Consider the following 14,438-nt stretch of genomic DNA (forward strand, 5'->3'; position numbering starts at 1 on the left):
ATATATTCCAACCCTTTTTTACAATTACCCCTTCAATACTTGACACAAATCTGTGCAAACAGGTAGTTGCATCATACACTGCAATTCAAAATTTAAAATGTGATTTGAACTTGGTTACACAAGTTGCAATGTGGGGGTCTTGTGATTTTTACAGTCAAATTTACCTTAGAATTCAAACTTGATCAAGAATCAATTTATCAATCAAGATCAGCTCCACAGTGATAGCAAACAACCTAAAATTTTTTGATAAATTATCTTTCAAAGCAAAAGGATCATCAAACATAGAAAACAAGTTTTAGGTCAAAGGAGGAGGTTCTATGGATGGCTGTGTCAAGAAAAAGGTTTCACAGATACTACCATACTAAAATCATGAAAATGAAAGGCAAAGGAAAAATAAATTACTTTATAATTCAACCTAGATTCATGTCAGACCAGGTGCACCACAAACTTCCATTAAACATTGACACTCTCCTACAACTCTCACAGTCCACACCCAACACACATAAGATCAATTTCATGGAAAAACTCCATTCAAACAAGTCCACCCTAATTGTTTTGAATAAATTCCTAGTGTTCATTTCTGCAAACTCTTTTCTCTTGATTCAAAATTCACAACACACACAAATGATATGTTCTTAACAACCCCTGAACACATTCAGCTATGAAGTAATGATGTTATTAAATTGATCTCTATTTAATCCTGTATTTCATTCTCCTTGTTTAAAGAGAGAAAGACAGAAATACAACCATAAAATAAGCTAAACACAACAGATAAGTGTGTTGAACTCATTTCATAGATCAGCAAAAGCAAAACAAATATTCAAAAAATCAAGCACCAAACACAACAAGAGAGGGCCACAGGGAGTGTAGGAACCACAATGGGAGTATTCTTTTTTCTTGAAGTTGTGCAGGACCTTGGCAAGAATCCATTTGAGGAGACTGTTGTGAGGTGATTAGACAAGCAGGAACTTGAGGACGGTGTGGATGTCGGATTGATGTAGGGGAAATGGTAAGACATTGTTATATCTGGTCTTGATAACAGACTTTCTTGTCACCTGACACCCATTCTCATGAGAAACAGCGTATGGAATGGTGGAATGGCCCTTGTGGGCAGAGAAGCACTTACGGTTGACCTATCTGTTGCTCCAGCTCATCATCCGTACGGCAAGCAGCGCATCAACGGTTGACAATCCAGAGGGCAGCGACGGCAACAAAGGCGGATGCCAAGACGTCCAGCACGCTGGCTAGCACGCCAGGGAGGGCAAGAAGGACGCGCGCGGCGGCTGATGCGCCAAGGCGGAGGCCCAGGAGGCCGGCCTTGACGACAAAGGCCAATGCGCTGGAGATACTTGAGCGGGCCCCGGGGGCCAATAAGGATGCGCATGCGGGTCGCAACAAGCTCGACTGGCGTCGGCTCTCCTCCCCGGGCGCGCAGGACGGCAATGACCATTGCGTGCGTGAGAAAGCGGCAAGAATGGGATCGTCGAAAATATTGTAAACTGTTTTGTGCGCCTTCTGGAGGAGCATGTGGGCTTGGCCTGTGGAAGATAAGCTTGTGGGGGCGAGGGCGGGGACAAGGGGAGGATTGATGTACCTGGAGGGAGAACCGGGCAACCTGGACGTCGGGGGCCATGGTGCGGTGCTCGGACTCAACAGTGATGTCGTGTTTGGTGGCTGGGTCGAGCAGAATTTTGCGCGGGGTGTACGCGAGGGGCATGGGGTCCTGTTTGACCTTCACGCCGAGTCTGGGGATTGTGAATATCCTACATCCCTCATCCACACACATCAATACAGGAAGGAGAGAGAGAGGGGGGGGGGGATGGATGGATGGACGTACCGGAGGGAGGAGCCGACAATGCTGATGAGGCCTTCCGGACACAGCTCGGCACTGAAGCTGTGCACGTTGTCCAGCGCGTCGTAGATCAGCGGGCCAAAATTCAGCAGGTTCTGGAAGGTGTAGTTCAGCCAGGTGCGGGATGAGAGCACAATGATACTGGTCTTCCCGTCCACCTTCACGGGCAGGAGCTTGATGGGACGGGAGCCGAGGAAGCGGTAACAGAAACATCAATCAGTATTTCAACAAAAAAAAGTGTGTGGGCTTTACTGGGTGCGCGTTTCGGTGAGCTGGGCGTTGACAGAGTCAAGCACGGTGCGGAGGAGGATGCCGTTAGCTAGACCAATGTTAACAAAGAGGGTTTTGTTATTTTTATTGATTGATGAGTCAAGGATCTCGGCAATACAGATGGAGGTGGGCGTGGCGGCTGTTGGAAAGGGAGGGGCTTTGAGGCAAGATCGAAATAGTGTAATGGCTGGGGAGGAGCAGGGACCTTTGGATGTTTTTGGGGAGTTGTTGGAATTAGTCCACCTGGAGTCAAGGCCAGGGCGCAACAAGGTGCAACAGTGGGTAGGGAGCTGGGTGGGTCGTAAGGCGTGGCGGCATTGGCAAAGCAACAGTTCAAAGGTCAGTGGCGAGTCCGTTGTGATTGGTGGGATGGAGCTTCACCAGACGGATTGCCTATAAATAGGGGGACTCTGGCATCCATGTTTCCCCAGGCGACCCCCAAGCTGTAATTCCAGCCTGGGGTTGCCTCATTCCCGTCCGCTGTTGCATTTGCGCAGTCCGGCTGTCAGCCTTAGAGTCAACACAGCTGACCTAAAGTCTGCCTTTTCTACTCATTACATATGAAATTACTTCATATCTTTTTCATCTTAAGAGACATCACTGTTTTGACTTCATTTTCTGATTCCTCATGCAATTTTAACCCTAGTTACAACTTATCAATTCTTTGTAACTATACTCCTTCCCTGAGTTCTTGAGTTGTGGCGCGCATGCGCAGTTGTGACGTGTCAGCGCTACCAGGCGCGCCAAACCACATGTACATATGTAAATTACATAAGCAAACTGTGAAAATTTTCGTAGTCTGGATCCCCCTTGCCTGAGGCGGATACACAGACTTCAGCACACCAGAACCACACCCCAGATAACCCAGGATCACCACCAAAGAGATTACCACACTCCCAGTATACCTACCGTCACAGGCGCCTAGGATATTGACAGTAAGTAAACTCTTTCTCTGAACCTTGGTTATCCAGAGTGAAACTCTGTTGCTCTTGATTGTTTCTTCTTTTCTTCAACTCTTTCAATCTTAAAAGATCAAAAGGTTATCTCTGGTTAAGACCTACAAAACCAGAGCAGAGTAGTAACTCTACTTCTGAATCCCACCAACGTTTCCTTGTTGTGAGTGGAGGCTGTTGCACTCTTTCTTGGCCTTGCACAGCTGGCTTCCAACTTTTCCAGGTTGAGAATAGCCCAGATCAATTAATTAAGACTTAAAGTCTAGGCCTGATCTTCTCTTACTCTCTTTCTTTCTTCTCTCTCTGTTTGTATTTCTTTATCCCAAGAAATCCAACCAGAATCCCCCCATTTTCCTTGTGTCCTGTTGTCACACAAGAGACACAGGCTCACAATTGGGGGCCTCATCGGGAAATATCCTCCCTTTTTCATACTTCTAGACTGCTTAAAAGCCAAGGACTGATCATCCTGTTTAAATCAAAAAAAAAAAAAAAAATCTTTTTACATATACTACTAACGCTAAAATTCTCTCAAAACTTTCCCAAATTGGTTCTATATTGGTTAAATCCCTAACTGAACCCTTGAAAAAAAATTTTACGTCCCCTCTAACCGTGAAAGTGCAGAATTGCGACTCTTCCGCGGACCTATTTATTCCTTCGTCGGATTTATCCTCCCTTGACTCCTCTATACCTTCGGATCAAGAGGAGATATCAAAAATCGGAGTATGCTCAAAAGATTCCTTGCCTTCTGAACTATAATTGCCGCAATTGACTGTAAAAAAATTCGCAACGGCGTAGGACAGCGAAGAAGAAGAAGATTACGAAAATAGGATAATTGCTACTCCGCAAAACGGAAATCTAATTAGTAGTACATCTTGGACACCCATTGCTACAACTACTTTTCCGAAAGTCCGTCGCAAAAAAGTCACAGCCGCTGTTAATATAGACGACTGGACGACTGAACCTACCGCAAAAACCAAAGCCAAACAAAAAAAGAAGAAAGTCTCTTCTACTACGCGTAAAAGCCGCAGACTTTCCGCCAAAGCTAAGGTTTCAGGTACTTTTCTTTTCTTTATTTCTTTATTTCCACATATTAAAACATAAAAACACAAAAAAAAAACAAAAGAAAAAAAAAACTAATAACTAATCGTACAAAATGCCCCCCCATCTTAGAAATGGAAGGGACCTCTCAGCAGAGCAACGACTCCGCTACCAGCTCAGCCCAGCCGCAGAGGAACGGCTTCAACGAGCTAGAGTCGGCATTACCGCAGTTGGACGAGGACTTTCTCGCGCTCCCTCGAGAGGAACCTTTGCCGCCGGACACGGGCATTCCCCCAGCTCTGTACAATCCGAGGGAGACGTCCCTGGCCCTAGCTTCGAACAGGTCGACGCCGGTACCGCGACCAATAGAGAGGGAGCAGATGAGACTTCATCCCTCCCCCCAGCCTACCAACCCAGAGGGTTTGCGACCGGGAGCGCCGCCAGATCTATCCCTGGTTCACCCAGCTCAGAACCAGGCTCCTCAAGATTCCTCCGGACCAATGGAGCTCACGCCGGAGGATCAGGAGATCCTAGATTTAGTCAACCTTCTCAACGAGCAATACGAACTGCACGTCCGCGCTCGGGAGACGCAGAATACACGAGCTCTGAGGCGCCTCCTCTCTCAAGCCGCTACGACGCAAGAGATGATAGAAGAGATGGTTGGGAGAGACGAAGCTATCCGTCTCAGCCAGGACTGGATCCCCAGAGAGGACCTCAACGCTCTGGAGAGGACGTTATACCAGCAGACCTTAGAAGCCGAGCGCAGAGCACCGCCGATAATAACCGCGCAGACCAACACCGGCCTAGCCATAGCCCCACACCCAGGCCACCAACCTATGGTAGCTACGCCGACACCAGAGCCTCAAACTTCGCGACACCAAGCGCAAGAGACCGGTTACCAGGGTCCTACCCCCCCTTACGTGCCCCAAGCGCCAATGCCGCCCCCCTACGATCATCAGGCTCTTCAAATGCCGCCGCCGCCCCCTCCGCAACAACAGCAAATGGCGAGACTCCCACCAGCTTCCACACAGCTAGATGGGACCCAAGCGCCGCGCCATCATCCCTACCAGCGCCCCAACGCGCATTACCATCAACCTCAACCCCATTATCAACAGTGGGGAGGTCAGCGCGGGAATTACCACCATCAGTCCCATTTCCACGGCTCGAGAGGATCCGGGAGGAACTGGAACCCGCCCTTGGGGAATACCCACAGGATCATCAACGTCGGGGAGTTTTTGATGAGGTTGACCAGGTCCAACGGGAGAGGCCGCGGCAGAGGGAGAGGGAGAGGCAGAGGTTTTCACCAATAAGTTCAGCCTCTCCCCTAGGTTTAAGTTTAGATCTTGATAATCTTTCTAGCCAATCCAGCAGAGAAATTTTCCTTAGTCATCTTAACAATGATTTGTCTAACAATGGTCCCATTTTGTTATAAGAAAAATTACATTCATTGTTCTCTAAATTTCTTTCTGAACTGTCTGGAACTGTGGAAACAATCCCTGGTACTCTTTTAGAATCTTGTGTCCAAAATTTCAGAGAAGTCCTCAATGTTTCCATCATTGATATCTTTAGAGAGGAATTTATGCCCCATTTGCTTGACCAATTCCTGAATCAAATGAGAGACTGCGCCAAAGAGAGACCTGCTGTGAATTCCAATGAGTTTGAACAATTGAGAAAACTCCTTGAAGAAAAGCTAGGAGGTGTTCAAGAGAAATTAGAAGGAGTACAAGACCTCATTCTAGTCAATGAATCCCAATGCCATTCCAATATGGACTTACTTGGTAAGAATTTGGATGAAATGGAAGTTAAAATGTATCACAAACTTTCCTCTTTAGAAAATCAAATGAGTGACCTCCAATCTAATGGCCACAATAGATTTGAGCAGACCAAAAGGAGACTCTGTGATATTTCTTCTGTAGTGAATAGTACCAATACCAAGTTAGAGCAATTGATTGGACCTACTGATAGAGATTGTCCTCCTCATCTCAACTATAATAATCCAGTGCTTAATGCTCAGAGTGAGGGCCAACACCACCAAGATAATCTGAGAAATCCTGCTCATTTTACTTCCCACAGACCACCTCCTACCATGGACAATACTCCTCTACCTGACTCTCACCAATCAGATAAACCCAACTTCTCCAAACCAGCTAACAATCATAACAGTCCATTCTCCAATGATGAATTCCCTTACATTGATCATGGACCAATTGACTTTGATATGAGGAAAGAGCTGTGGAAAGGCATACCAAAAAACAGTGATTGGGAGAAGTTCTCAGGAGAATTACCTTACAACCATGAGCTATGGATCAAGAACACTGATATCCTTGTCAGGGACTATTTAATGTTGGACCATATGATAATTAGTAGACTGACAATTATCTTGACTGACACTGCTAGAAACTGGTACCTTGGAATCAGAGATAAGTATGGGAACAAATCTTGGGCTTGGTGGAAGAATGCCATCAGAAACAAATTTGGTACTGAGAATTGGAAATGGAAAATGCAACAGGAGTTTGAAAGTGATCACTTTACTTATGATGGAAGGAGAATCCATAAATGGTTTGGTACTCAAAGAGAAAGACTGAAAGCCTATCAACCTGAGCTCAGTGAGTATCTCATTTGTGAGAAGATCTTAAAGCAATTCCCCCCAAATCTTGAGCATGCTGTTAAAAGCAGGTACAAGAGAGATGCTACTGAAATGAGTTTTGAGGACATGGTTATAATTGCTGAAGAAGTCATAGACAGAGTAATGAAAAGAAACAAGCCTGTGACAAACAGTTATAATGCTCCAAACAGATCCCAATGGAGAAATAATCCCACTCCTGAAAAAGCTGATAAGCCAACTGAGTCCTCCTCAAAAAGGAATCCTGTCCCTGCCACTGATAAGGACAAACTTATATGTCATTTCTGCAAACAAACTGGCCACTTCTCCAGGGAATGCCCTAAGAAAAAGAACAGGATAAACAATGTGGGAATGGATGATGATGATGATGCCAAGAGTGACAATGGAGAAGATCAAGGTGAGCAACCAAAGTCTGAATCTGAGCTAGATGAAGAAGAAGAAAATCATAGAACCAACCATATGATACTTGCCATGGATAATGGTCTGCTGACCACTTCTGTTATGTCGACGCTTGAGTCTAGTTCTTTGATGAATAAGTTGTCATCGACCCATCGGAAGACAGTGATCAGGTCAAATTCCTTCTTCATAAGGTTCTTCCATGCGTCCGCCGGTTGACCAAATGATCCACATCCGGCCACTCCACCAAAGGTAATACGGGTGTTGACATAGAGCTGATTGTTGAAATCTTGCACCAGCAGATAAGGCCACTGGTCTTTTGCCGTGGGGATTTGGCAATAAGCCTTTTCCCAATCAAAAAGTGCAAGCAGACAAGGCTTCTCTCGACTTCAAAAAAACCTTGCGACGTGATTGAAATCATCCCAGCTCGTTGGGAAATTGTCCGCATCTACAAAAGAGTTCACAGAAGGCACAAGCAGATCATCTCTAGGGAACAAGAGGTTGTTGATTGGGCGTAGCAACCCATCACCGTTGATGACTGCCCCGAGAGGGTTGGATCTAAAGAAAGGAAAGTGTTGGTGTACTTCCTCATGGGTGTAAGGTCCGAACATGCGTTTGGCCGACACCTCTTTCTGGATTGAGGCTTCAATCTTGTCCCTTGCCAATAAGGCTGACGCGTGATTTGGCGGGGTAAAATGTCGGAGTCCTCCGCACGTGTGCTGGGGGATCCCTTGAGGAAAACCGTTCTCGAAACCGTCCAGCACATCTTGGAATTCTGGGAGTAGGCCCGCATTGCTGAGTGCTTTCTTCCACTCCGTGAGATTCATCTCACATGACACTCGAAGAGGCCAAGGGCAGCTCATAGGGAACGGGCTCTCTTCTTCTTCATAATTTGAAAAAGGGACTATGTTTCCGATTGGTAAATCGCATAACGGGCTATGTACAAGGAATCATGCGCAACAAGGAAGTCACAATATTAGAAAGATTGAAAACCAGAAATCACATTTGTCTCCCCAATAGATTGCTAACTCTGTTTCCTGTAGTTAGGGAAGTGGACCGACCATCTTAGTCCGCTGCGAACTTCTCCTAGAGAGGAGGGGGGAGAGGGGAAACTCATGGTGTGGTCTCTTGAGCCTTTGGTGTGTTGCTGCTACCTCCTGCGGAGGCGCTCTGCTCCTTGTGGTGCGGATTGAACTTCTTCCCTTTGTAGCCGCCGGATTGGTTGGACTTTGGACCGCCTTGGTTTGGTTGGCTGGTATTGTCCGAGGCCGAGGAACGGTTGAAACCCGTCTTCTGGCCAGGGCCTTTGCTCTGCTTGGGCGCCCCCATCAGAGGGTCCCATCCCACGCGTAGTCCTCCTTTGGCGTACAGGTTGTCAGTCATACCAATCTCCCCGAAATTCCTAGCGTCGGAGTAGGTCTCTTCGGCTATATCTTGTCTGAAGACTGAGATGTCGGCCATGGTAGGGTTACCATTGACCATGACCCTATGGGCAAAGACGGTGGACCTGACATTTACGTTGTATTGCAGGGCCGCCATGAAACCGTGTTGTGCTAGGATACGGTCACAGTGCCCCTTGTGGATGAGCACCCATCCGGCAATGGTCCGGAATTGATAGACGTCTCGCAAGGCGGTATAGAAACCTTGATGATTCATGGCCCATTCGCTAAAGGTTTGGACCCACTCTGATGGGTAAGGGAGCCCGGTGTATTGGTTGCGACTTTCTGAGCTTGACTCGTCTCCCTTTGGCCGTTTCTCCGCGTAGTGGAGGATGGCCCGGTCTTGCCACTTCTTGTTGAAGATGGTGAGGGGTAGCGGGGCCCGGAGCTCTTTCAGGTTCTTATTGAAATAGGGGCTAAACCCCACATCCTTGTGGGAGTTTGTCTCGTTGACAGCTACCAACAGATCCTTTTGTCAGCTCATGTGTCTTGGTTACCGTGACAGAGTCTGGGGGGGGATTGGTTCAGGAGGTGGCTTACCAAACTGTAAGTCTCCTTCTTGGACAACTACCACTTCGTGGTCTTCGGGGGGTTCGTCCCGTCGGTCCTTAGGCTGCCCTAGGATTTCAATTGAGCCTTCACGGGCGTGCTTGGCTGGGATTGTTTTGGGTGGCTCCTCTGGCGTCGGTCTGAAGGCTACAGCTTTGTAGACCTCCCACAGCATTGCGGCCTGCTCTTGGTTCCCCGCCTTGGTGGCGGCTAAAGCTTTGGCCATGATGGTCGCCCGTTTGCTGGGCCAACCTCCCTTCTCCTGGGTTGGGTTCTTCTCCTTTGGTCCTAGAAATTAGCGGACCAGAGGTAGTAGGAAGTTAGGAAATTGTTTCCGCTCTGAATACGTATGCAATCCTGCTCACCGCTGTGGTCTCCCAACAGGCAGATGGTCTCGGGTAGACCTTCTGCGGTTTTTTGGGCAGGGCCCTTTACTTTCGGTGCCGTAGCGGCCGCCGGTACTTCCGTATTGTCGGAATCAGGAGGAACTCCTATCTTTGCGGCGCTCCTGGTGAGGACGCCTTTCTTGGGCACTGGTCCCTTCCCCGCCACAGAAGCTTGGGGGTTTACCAATGTTTTGGGTTGCCTCAACACTGGGTCGCTACGCTATTTCAGCGCTACACATTAGCGTAGCGGCAAAAAGCGCCCATCTATTTTGCATAGCGTTAGCGCGCTGTTAGCGCCGCTACGCTGCGCTAATTTTCAGCGGCGCTAACAGCGCGCCAATTCTTTGTTAGCGTTAGCGCGCCGCTACAGTCGCTACGCTACGCTGCGCTGCGCTACAGCGCTTTTAGCGGAAAAAAAGCCCTTTTTTCCCGCTAAAGGGCCCTTTTTTCCTGCTAAAGGCGCTGTAGCGCAGCGTAGCGCGCGCTCTTTTGCGCCCTGCATGTGTAGCGTTAGCGCAATTGCGCGCATCTGCGTTAACGCTACGCTATCAGCTAAAATAGCTGCGCACCGCGTGCGCGTAGCGTTAGCGCATATGCGTACAATTGCGCTAACGCTACGCTAAAAAATAGCGCATTTGCGCTGCGCTACGCTACGCTAACCGCTATGTTTAGCGTAGCGACCCAGTGTTGGTTGCCTTTGATCGCCTGCCGACTCCTGGGAGTGTACGGCTGGGTCCCTGGCGTCCGCTGCGGCTGGAGTGCCTGCAGGGTCCGGTTCGTTGGCTGGGTTTGGGCTCGGGCCTGAGGCCGCCGCGCGCATTCTTTTGGTGAATTATGAGAATCTGTTGGTCATCGTGAGGTTGTGAAAAAAGTAATTGTAGTTTTAACGTGGAAATATGTACCAATGTTTTTAGAGGGGATTTCTTTTGTAAGCGCAAACGAGAATATGTCAAAAAGGAAGATGAAAATGCGGCAGGGGAAGCGATACTCTGAGTGGATGTGAGGAAGGCTGGAGCTGAGGATATGAGGAGGGTCGGAGGTGGCCTCCTTATATGCTGACCAGAGCCCTTCCTCTCGGGGCTGGACTATGGTCCGCGCTATGCTGTCACATGTCACTCGTCCAGTATCTGCTACCGTCGTGATTGTGACGGGGGCGCAAGGAGGAGGCTTGGATTTCTGTTCCCTAGCCTACCTGAGGCTTGCTTCTTCCAGGAGGAAAAAGTCGCCTCACACGCGTACCAAGTCCTGTTGCTATAGGTAGTTCCCATGGACCACAGGACCTCGCTGCGCTTCGCTCCGGTTCCCTACCATCTACAGAACCAAAACCTTCTCACACCTTTCACAACACCCCTCCCATCCCCAAAAGTCCCTCCATCCAAACACCCCACCCACCCTACCCGGCCCCCCTCTAAGCACCCCGCACTACATACCACTAACCCCCAACCACGACATGTTTCCCTCTGGCCCAGGCCATGGAAGCGGTGATAACCCCCCAGACGGCAGGGGGGTTACACCAACAACGCCCAAATCTGATGTCCAGAGACTATCCTGGCTCATCGATGCCCTCTGTAAAAGGATTGATGCCTTTGAGAGGCCCGCTGGTCCAAACCCACCCCCTGCCCCTGCTAATACCCAAGCCGCCCTTGTCAACACCCTCTTAGTCAAAGTAGAGCTACTTTGGGATAAGATGGACAAAATAGAGAAGAGTATGACTGCCTGTTTTTCCAAGCCCTCCTCAGCTCCCAGCCCCCTCCCAAAGAAACCGGTAGTTTCCTTTGCCGCGGTGACCTCTGCAGGCAAGAAGCCAGCTGGCAAAACCGCTGCCCCCAACCCCACTCTTCCAGCTATCCTGCCCAACTCGGTGTTAAACCAGTTCAAGCTGGGGCACAAAATCATCCGCCCAAAGTTTGGCAGCCCCAAACCCTTCCAGGGCATGACTGAGGCCCAGATCACGGCTAAGATCAATGAGGTCTTGGCCCTCACCAAACCTAAGGTAGACAATATGCTCGTATCCGTATTGGCAGTGTCATGTTACCCGTTGGGTGACTTGAAAGTTTTTGCCAAGACCCGCCGCATGGCCAATTGGCTTGCCAAGAACAAGCACACCTGGACTGCTTTAGCGGACCCAGTCTTTGTCATGCAACAAGCCTCCCACCCAGTTCTTCTCCACTCCTGCCCCTTGCATTTCAGTGAGTTAAACCCCGCCCACCTAGATGCTTTGTGCTCGGCCAATGGCATACCAAGAGCTACTCTTGACAAATTCAGGTGGTTGGTCCATCCCAAGTCAGTTGGAAAGACTCAAGGGTCTATTCTCGCACATTTCTTTGATAAGGATGTCGCTACCCAGATCCAATCCGGTTGATTGGTTTTTGACGGTGCTGTCCTCCGAGGCCGAAGCAATGCTTCAACTGCCTTGAGATTGGCCACTTGGCCAGATCATGTAAGAGCACACCCATTTGCACAAAATGTGGAGGAAAACACCCCTCCCACAGCTGCAACGAGATGGTTGATGCCACCGTAGGCCCTTCTTGCCACAGATGCATCACCAAAGCAAAGAAAGGCAACACAAATGTGGAAATATCTGCGTCCCTCTTCTCACACTCCCCCTTCAGCAGCCTCTGCCCCATTCAGAAGCAGGAAATACTTGTGATTGAAAATCCCAAACCCACCTCCTCATGATAGCACAACCTATCTTATCTCCATCCCTAGACAACATACCACATCCACAACTTCCCCCGGCTTCAAGCATCACCCCTCCCCCTACCCCAGATCACCCATCCTCATTGTTGTTGCACTCTTTCCTGCAACTGAACTGTCACAACAGTAAAGCCGTGACATATAGCGCCTTAGAAACAGAGAATAACCGCCTCGCATTATTGCTACAAGAACCATGGGTAAATCCCTACAATTATCTTCCTCCAACTCATCGCGGCTGGCACCGCATTTTACCAGTAGACAATCCCAAAAATATTTCAGGGAAGCCCAGGAGTTGCATCTACTTGCATACATCTGTGTTATCCCACAATTTCTACAGACTCCCAGATTGTTCCCAGCACTTGACGGCCATTGCCGTGAAATCCCTCAACCTTTCTCATCCACTCTTCTACCTGATATTGGTGTACAACACACCTAGAACTTTCCCCGCACTTTCTCTCCTTGACTCCTGGTTACACAACCACAACCAGCGGTCAATTCCCATCTACATTTCCATAGATTCTAACCTCCACCACCAGCGCTGGAACCCCCCCGGCTATGCTCACACCGACAAGACCCATGCTGGTTCGCTGATCTCCATTCTGGGAAAGAAAGGCTTTGTCCTTGCGTTGCCCCCAGGGGTCCCCACCTTCCTTGGCTCCAACAAGGCCAGAACCACTATTGATTTGATGTGGACAGATCAACTGGGGAGAAAACTTCTACGGAAGAGTGAAGTTCTTGCTGACAACCACTCCTCAGACCATAACGCCCTAGCCCATCACTTTAATCTACAAGTGAATGTTAACGGCAGCGGCCGGCGTCGCGGTCTACCAATCAAGAACCTTGACTCCGAGAGGCTGCACAAGCATCTTATGGCAAACCTCAAGGAGGTATCTGCAATCACCTTGCCACCCACTCCTGAATCTGTTGATTCTCTTGTCAGCTCCATTAGCGTAGCCCTTTCTGAAAGCTACCTGGAACAGGGCCAGGCAACCTGGAGGGGGAAAAGCCGCTCCAAGAGTTGGTGGAACCCCGCGATCCTCAACCCAATAGTCCGACAGAGGAATAAAGCCCGAAAATGGCTGATTTGAACAGGATCAGATGAAGCACAGACCTGCTACTCGGCCTGGCAGGCTCATTTTAAGAGCAAGGTGGACAAGATGAAAACAATCCACTGGAGGGCCTTTTTGGCACGCACCGGGGATTGCTCGGCCTTTCAAGCCTACAAATTCACTAAGGCTCAACTATCAGCTACCGTAGAACCCCTGTACAGGGCAGACGGCTCCACAACAACCAACATACAAGAACAGTCATCAGTCCTTTTCCACGGCACGTCTGACATCCCTACCACCTGTGATCTGTCCGATGCCCTGCCTTGGACTCCTCCTCTCTCTGTGCACTTCCCACCCGTAGTTAAAGATGAGGTGGCGCGAGCCATTGCGTCGCTTCCATCAAAGAAGGCCGTGGGCCCAGACCTCCTGCCTAATGAGCTGCTCAAATTGGCCGCTTCTGAGCTTACTCCCCCGCTGACTGCTCTCTTTAATCTCTGCCTCAAAGCATCACATTTCCCATCCCAGTGGCGTGTAACCACCACAGCCATCATACAAAAGGCAGGCAAAGATGACTACCAGGAGTCAAATGCCTACCGGCCAATCGCTTTACTCTGCACGTTGGGGAAGCTCTTTGAAAAAGTCATCAACAAGCGTCTGGTTTACTGGGCCGAAAAGGCTAACGCTATTGCCCCCGGCCATATGGGTGGTCGGCGCGGCAGGAATATCACTGACGCCTTTGTGCTTCTGACCTCATGGGTAACAAACCAGTGGAGACAGAAACGGACAGTTTTAGGATTTTTTCTGGATGTCAAGTCCGCGTACCCCTTGGTATACCGGGACCACCTGGTCTCTACGCTCCTGCAGCAACGCTGCCCTTCATACCTCATTGCCATCATCCAATCCTTCCTCAGTGACCGCTCTACCACCATGCGGCTGGGAGACTTCGAGTCCTCTCCCTTTCACATCGAAAAAGGTCTGCCGCAAGAGTCACCCCTCTTGGTTACCCTCTATATCATCTATAACAGCTCCCTTCTGCACCCCAATCCTATCTCCCTAGAAAGCTCTTGCATCTCCATAGGTTATGTTCATGACGTCCTACACCTCGTGACAGCCGCCGACATGTCCTCAGCCCGAGCTAGACTGCCAAGCGAGGCAGGCAGGTCCCTTGAATGGGGCAGGAAGTCTG

At 49.2% G+C, this 14,438-nt stretch overlaps 1 protein-coding gene across 1 annotated transcript; it reads right to left on the reverse strand.

Moving 5' to 3' along the window:
- Positions 1-1,176: 1,176 nt before the first annotated feature.
- PtA15_3A474 (uncharacterized protein) lies at positions 1,177-10,980 on the reverse strand (the record flags this gene model as incomplete). The annotated part of the gene is made up of 5 exons (XM_053167446.1): positions 1,177-1,515; positions 1,595-1,723; positions 1,855-1,993; positions 2,105-2,261; positions 10,944-10,980. The coding sequence occupies 5 exons, from the start codon at positions 10,978-10,980 to the stop codon at positions 1,177-1,179; spliced, it is 801 nt and encodes a 266-aa protein (XP_053018662.1).
- Positions 10,981-14,438: the final 3,458 nt, after the last annotated feature.

The sequence above is a fragment of the Puccinia triticina genome, chromosome 3A (genome assembly GCF_026914185.1).
Source record: "Puccinia triticina chromosome 3A, complete sequence".
NCBI classification, from domain to species: domain Eukaryota; kingdom Fungi; phylum Basidiomycota; class Pucciniomycetes; order Pucciniales; family Pucciniaceae; genus Puccinia; species Puccinia triticina.